The 7,500-nt window shown below is 35.3% G+C and overlaps 1 protein-coding gene across 2 annotated transcripts in view; it reads right to left on the bottom strand.

Annotated features, from left to right (window-relative positions):
• Positions 1–7,500, bottom strand: part of LOC124948911 (leucine-rich repeat-containing protein 15-like) — a 24,132-nt gene that overhangs the window by 2,243 nt on the left and 14,389 nt on the right. The window contains exons 1-2 of one of the 2 annotated variants that reach the window (XM_047493234.1): positions 1,642–1,989; positions 1–327 (exon numbers count right to left, since the gene is read on the bottom strand). The exon at positions 1–327 is cut by the window's left edge and continues 2,243 nt beyond it. In XM_047493234.1, coding sequence (XP_047349190.1) covers positions 1–327; positions 1,642–1,954 — 640 coding nt within the window. In that variant the 5' untranslated portion in view covers positions 1,955–1,989. Of the gene's footprint in view, positions 328–1,641; positions 1,990–7,500 lie in introns of those variants that run through there. The other variant, XM_047493243.1, reaches the window with a different exon arrangement.

The raw sequence follows: 7,500 nt of genomic DNA, 5'->3' as shown, positions 1-7,500 counted from the left end.
CAAGTGTACGAATCAGATTCGAGCTAAGATCGAGACTTTCCAGGTTACCGTAGAAACAAAATGTTAAATGTAGGTTTGCCACACGATTGTTCGACAGATCCAAATGTCGTATCTCCGGATTGAGCTGGATCGGTACGAATTCGAGATCCGCGTAAGCGCATGATGCCTTTAGGGTTTCGTCGTCGCAACGACATCGTGGCGGACAAAAGCCGCCTGACACGGCACTCGTCAAAACGACGAGCATCGTTATCGCGATCGGCCCCCTTCTCCTCGGCAAGGATCCACACGATGCCATTCCATATGAGCTTCCTCCCGACCGAAACTGTTCTGCAAATCATAATTAAAACGATCGATTAATTTCTTTGATCGACAAATTTTTCTTTTTTAATTTTTTTTTTTTTCTTTTTTTTTTTTTTTACAAATCAAAACATTTTTGATCTATTATATCGATCAACTGTGTCTTTCGTTCTGGTCTTTAACATTTTATGTAGTTATAAAATATTGAGAAAAGAAAATCTTTTTTTATAAATATTAAAATATATTTACAGTATTACGTATATAGGATGAAATCATAAATAAATGATCGATTAGTTTTATTCGTAGAGAAATTATTTCTTATTTTGTTTTGATAGAAAAAAGATCGAAAAATTTGATATATAATATGGACCAATCTTTCCTTCACTCTTGTTTCTGCGTATTATATAATTATTAGGTATAAAAAAAAAATGGAATTAATATAAATTTGGGTCATAACATACATATATATATATATATATATATATATATATATGTTACTATTTTTTAAAATGTAACAACTTGAATACTTTTCATCGTTGGTTTTACAGATGTGTAACCGCATACATAGGGAAAATTTTGAACGTTTCAACGAAACAATTCAACGAACTCCGAAAAGTGGAACGCGACGGTCTAATGAAAAATATTCTGGCTGACTGTTATCAATGATGAAAGCACTTGTGTCCGACAACTTTGGTAATATGAATGTCGAAATACGAAATGAAATTAATCCGGTAGTAAACGAATGATTGTACGAATCGTTGCGTCGACATTTTAATTCGATTAATTTTTTCCGAGAAAAGGAAGGAAGAGTGTAGTAATAGTCAAGGAAATTAGGATATCAGAGAAAAAGAAAGAAAGAATGAAAGAGAGAGAGAGAGAGAGAGAGAGAGAGAGAGAGAGAGAGAGAGAGAGAGAAAGAGAGAGAGTAAAATTAAATCTCGTTATTGGTAAGTAAACACGTTTAAGATAGAAACTAATCGAATTGACGAAAGATTAAATGATAAACGTAGTGAAATTTCACTAATGAAAATTTTCGGAAAATTATTGGTCTCAACAAAATCTGAAAACAAACAGATGTCTCAAAATATATCGAGAGTATAAGATAATATATAAATATTAATATATTGTGATATATGTGATATATAATAAAAACATACTAGAAATTTATAGGATTCGATTTTGAAATTCAAAAAGATATCGTGAGTTTATAATTTATGCATTTCTGGACATAGAAAGAAAGAGAGAGGTAGATAGATAGATAGATAGATAAAGAGAGAGGGAGAGAGAGAGAGAGAGAGAGAGAGAGATAGAGAGAAAAAGAATCATGGTCGTTTGGTTTCCTACCTGTTGGAACGCATCTGGCCTCTGCCACCTGTTCGAAAAGGATCGTTCTCCGCCTCCCTCGAGGCACCAAAAGAAAAAGGACGCATTTACATTTCCCAACAGCAGTGGCAATAGCAGTGGCAGCGGCAACGGCAACGGCAACAGCAACGACAACGACAACGACAGCAGCAGCAGCAGCAGCAGCAGCAGCAATAGCAGGAACTAGCAAGCAGTGACAGCAACGGCTGGTCGTTCGATTCGACAACGGTCTGTCTACTACCCTCCAAGTTTTCAAATTTAACGCCGCACCGCACCGCACCGCATCGCATCGCATCGCACCGTTCCGTGCCGTGCCGTGTTGCCCAGTTTAAAATCGTTCGAGTGAACGGACGGTCGATTTTCCTCAACCATCTGCTTGCATTTTAGCGATTGTTAAACTTGATAACGATTTAATATTCGTCATAATCATTATGTATAATTAATTAGTGATTAGATTCTAACGTCTTATTAATTCTATTAGAAAAAGAAAAAAAATCTTGATAATGGTATCCTAAAAAAGATCTCCTTTTAATATACGGGGCAACGTATAAATAATTCGTCCTGACGAATAAGACTTTTACCATTATCTAAATGAACAGTTTAAATATATATCTGAGTTTATAAGTATATGTATAAGATATATAAAATGTGTGTGCATATATATATATATATATATATATATATGTATATATAAAAAAGAGAAGAAAAAAGGTCAAGCCTGGAATCGACCTTTTCCGAGTTCTCTTTTAGAGCGGAAGGTAGCGTGAAATTTTCATAAAACGATCAACAGGCTCCCTTTTTTTTCCTTTTCTTTCTCTCTCTCTCTTTCTATTCTCTCTCGCTTTTTTTCTTTTTTTCTTCTTTTTCTTTCCGTGGGAAGCGATATTTAGGTTCATCGAAATCCCCTTGTTCGGAGTACGACGTGCCTGCCGGAAAGTTATGCAAATTGAAGAAAAGACTTCTCCTTGAGAAGTCGTCGTGAGGGTGTCGAGGGTAGAAGACAGGGAAGGAGAGAAAGAAAAGAAAGAGATAGATAGATAGATAGATAGATAGATAGAGAGAGAGAGAGAGAGAGAGAGAGAGAGAGAGAGAGAGAGAGAGAGAGAGAGAGAGAGAGAGATAAAGATAGAGATGGAGAAGTAAAAGGTAGGGTGAATCAAGAGGATATGAGTATTCTGAAAGAAGGGTAAGAACGGTAATGGGTGAAGATACATTCTAAGAGTATTGGAATACACGGATAACCAACGGTGCGAGAAAGTATCGAAATCTAGTATCCAGATCGTAGATCTAGGCCGTAGATCTTGGAAACATTCTCCCTTTTGGATGAGAGAGATAGATAGAGAGAGAGAGAGAGAGAGAGAGAGAGAGAGAGAGAGAGAGAGAGAGAGAGTCCTATCTCCTATCCAAAAACGACGTTAACCGTATCTAACTTAGAAATCTACTTTTGCAGAAGCAACCCAAACCTAAACAGGCTGCGGACAGGAACCCTTAGGAAAAATCTATCCAGGACTATCTTGCAAATTACTTTATTTCGCTATTCCATTTGGCTATATCGAAAACGTTTCCTTCGAATATATCTATATATACAGAATTGTCCATTTAAATGTGGCCACCTAAATATCTCTTGGGTTTATTCTGATATAAAAAGTTTTTTTTTTTTTTTTTTTTTTTTTTTTTTAAGTAATGTTTTTTATTTCCTTTCCTTTTGTTTTAAATAATGTCTTAATTTGTGCATCATATCCGTAAATATATATATATATATATATATAGTTTAATAAATATTATCATTTAAAATATTGAGAGATGGTAGAATAAATTTTATTTAATTAAAACTTGTAAAAGTAATAAAATAAAATTAATTATTCTTATGTAATATTATCTTTATATAATATTATTTGTTATTTAAATAAATCTTTATCAAGCAAATTCTTATTATTTCACGAGGATATTATATATTAAGATGATAATATAATAATTATCGAACAGCCATATATAAATAGGGCTTGCATATATATATATATATATTATATATATATTATATATATAAATATATATATATATATATATATATTTGCATATTTTTTTCAAGGATATGCACATAGGGAATCTAGTATATATATATATATCTACGTATATGAGTAATAAGAAGAGACTGAAAATCCGATAATAACGTAGGATTAAAACTGAAGTATCGATTCCGTCTGCGCGACGTCATATCTCACGAAAGAGTGGTAGATAATAAAATTTCGATGAAACGTCAAATTCATCGACCTTCAAAGAACGCTTCGATAAAGGATTGTTGACAGTGCTCTGTAAATCCTGGAAGACCTTTCACATTTGAGTAGATGGTATGAAGAGTATAGAAACGAGAGAAAAGAGAAAAGAGGAAGAAAAGGGAAGAAGAGAAAGAAAAAGAGGAGAAAGTGGAAAGAAAGGAAAAAGAGAAAGGGGAGGAAAGAGGAACGTCGACGACGGTAAAGCTTCGATATTCTTCCTCTCGAAAATAAAAAGATAGAGAGAGAGAGAAAAAAAGAAAGAAGAGTTCGCGATTGTACGTTGCCGATAGAACAAATAAGGGTGGCAGACCGGGAAACACAAACTTATTCTGCTACTTTTATCAAAAGGCCGGGAGGCTGTTCGGAATATATAGAAGCTACTACTTCGTTGAGAGTTTACACTGCCAGTAATATTATCTTCTAAATTACGAGGGAGAAGAAACTTCCTTTTCGTTTTTCGTATTATTCGCCAGATAAACGTTATCAGCTTGACGATCTCTCCCTCTCTCCCTCTCTCTCTTTCTCTCTCTCTCTCTCTCTCTCTCTCTATCTCTCTCTCTTTTTTCATCTTTATCTTTCTTTACCAAAGATTATAGAAAATCCTTGTATTAAAAGAAGGACCAAAGAGAGAGAGAGAGAGAGAGAGAGAGAGAGAGAGAGAGAGAGAGATAGAGGAAAGCAAAGTCTGTTAAAACCTTTCAAGCTAAAACGCATATGTCTTTTATCAAACGATGAACGAATAAATCGTTGAGTGTTACATAGAAGTTAAAAGGAATTTACTCTCCTCAAAGGGAAGATTCAAAAGGAAAAGAGGAAGAGAAATAGACGAAGAAGAGACACCGAAGGAGAATAACGTAGTAGTGAACCGAGATAGAATCAAATTGAGATCAAATACTTGACGTTGACACGGTCCATCCTAGCGACAACTCGTGTTCGTGTTCGTGTTCGCGCTCGTGTTCATGGTTGTATTCGTGTTCGTTATTCGTGTTCGAACTGGAACGACGGTAAAGCTATTTTAAGGGTAGCGTACGAGATTAACGCATCGGCTACTCCCGCGTGTCCGGTTCGTATTTCCACAAGGGGGAGAAATGTGCTCGATCGGTCATCGGGCATCTCGAAACCATTTTGCGTCCTCCTCTCTCTTTCTTTTTTTTTCTCTCTCTCTCTCTCTCTCTCTCTCATGCTCACTCTCATTCTCTCTCTCTCTCTCCGTCTCTTTCTCTTTCTCTTTCTTTTTTTCTATCTTTCTATCTTTCTCTTCCCCGTGAGTTAGTCCCTACTGATGGTGGTGATGGTGGTGATAGTGGTGGTTGGTCTTCTTCCTTGCGGCTAGGGAAGTCTGCGCGTGCGACCAAGTAAAATATTGCTTTACGTGGGGTTTGTTGCATGGAAGAGCGAGAAAGAAACGCATAAAGAGAGGGAGAACAAGTGTGGGAAGAAAAACACGGAAGCAAAGAGGGAGAGAGAGAGAGAGAGAGAGAGAGAGAGAGAGAGAGAGAGGGTGGCAAGGAAAGAAGAGAGAGAGAGAGAGAAAGGGGGAGGGGGTTTGAACGGAGTGGGAAAAAGCCGTCTGCAATTGCAATCCGGACAAATATCCGGAGCCGAGACGGACGACGAACGAACAAAGAGAAGAAAGAGAGAGAGAGAGAGAGAGAGAGAAAGAGAGTGGAAGTGGAGAAATTGTTCGAGGTACTGCGAAACGAAACGAAACGAAACGAAACGAAACGAGACGAAACGTTTCTCTCGTTCTCCTAAGTAATATATAGTATATACCTATATACTATTATATACACATATTTAGAGGCATATACATGTGTATCTTATATAGATGGGTCCTTATTTTAATCGGTTGCGTGTATATATATATATATATACATATATTTAGACACATATATGCGTCCAAATTGTTGATGCAACGAAGGTAAATATAAATCTTTGCACTTGGCCTTAGCGCTTGTCAGAATAACGAATGATCAGAATCCTGATTAAATGTGATATTTGCGTGAATATATATATATATATATAAACACACATACGCACATACGTGTGTATATATATATATATTTAATATATACATATACATATGTATGTATGTGTATATGCAATAGTCGATAAACCGCGTCTGCGTAGCCGAAGAAATAGGGAGAGAAAGAGAGAGAGAGAGAGAGAGAGAGAGAAAACTACCCCTTCGTCAATGGCGTTACCATCGGGGTAGTAGTAGTAGTAGTAGTAGTAGTAGTAGTAGTAGTAGTAGTAGTAGTAGTCGTCGTCGTCGTCGTCGTCGTCGTCGTCGTCGTCGTCGTCGTCGTCGTTGTTTCACGACGGCTTCGTTCTTTCCAAGAGAAAGAGAGAGAGAGAGAGAAAGAGAAAGAGAAAAAGAGATCGAAAATATTAAAGTACGTAGTTTATCTGACTCTCGACGAACGAGGGAAACCAATCGAGCTATTGTTTTTCTTTCTCCTTCTCTACTACTCTTCCGCCCGCATGGAGCGCGTTTCCTTTTCTCATTCTCAATTCTCATCCCTCGAAGTATTTTCCAACGACCGTTATTTAAGCCTTTTAGTATTGCCAATGTCGTATATATCGACTCTCCATTTCTCTAATTCGATCGGCCAAATAAAGAGAAAAAGAGAGAGAGAGAGAGAGAGAGAGAGAGAGAGAGAGAGAGAGAGAGAGAGAGAGAAAATCGTTCGCGTGTTTCCGTTTGATACATTGATCGAAAGTCAAGATTACTTCTCTACTGTACGTATGTGCAGGATATACTTTGAAAGAAAATACAAGTGTCTTCCTTTGGCAAATTCTACGATTGACTCTTTCTTCCCTCTTCTTTGTTTTTTTTTTCTTTACTCTTTTGTTATTGGTTTTAATTTTTTTGTCTTCCTTTTTTTCCTTTCTTTTTCTTTTTCTTTTTCTTCTTCTTTTTTTCTTTTTTTTTTTCTTTTTTTTTTTTTCTTCTATTTCGTTTTCTCGCCTTCGCTGTTTTTCTTTAGGTCATATCGAACGCTCACACGTGAGAATTCTTTGGAGAAATTTTCTAAACGAATAACAAAATTTTCATCGAGCGAATGACAGAATTTTTCTCTTTTTAAAAATGAACGTGGTGGCTGAAGATATATGGGACACTTGAAGAGTAACTTTTTAATGGCGCAAGAAAAAAAGAAAAAAAAAAAAAAAAACAGAAAAAATAGCTTCACATTTTACGGACGAGTTCTTATGTATTTAAGTGCAATAATCTTTCTTGAATGACACGACGATACTTTAATCGTTATTTATAACAAGTATTTCAAATTTTCACGAGTCTCGATATCTCGATTAATTTTAATCCCATTTCATTCCATTCGAAATGCATTTAATTCCTTGAAAATATATTTCTATTATTTCTTAATTTTATTTAATTTAAATTAATTAAAATTAAAATTATTATTATTATTATTTTTATAATAATAATAATAATAATTATTATTATTATTAATATTAATTAATTAAGATTAAACATTAATATTTCTTTAATGATAATAATTTATACGTTTGTTGTTGATGATCGAATATAATTCTATCGTCGTTA

This window comes from Vespa velutina, chromosome 1 (genome assembly GCF_912470025.1).
Source record: "Vespa velutina chromosome 1, iVesVel2.1, whole genome shotgun sequence".
In the NCBI taxonomy this organism is placed as follows: domain Eukaryota; kingdom Metazoa; phylum Arthropoda; class Insecta; order Hymenoptera; family Vespidae; genus Vespa; species Vespa velutina.
The sequence above is the reverse complement of the archived record's forward strand: the minus strand, read 5'-3'. Positions and strand labels throughout refer to the sequence as shown.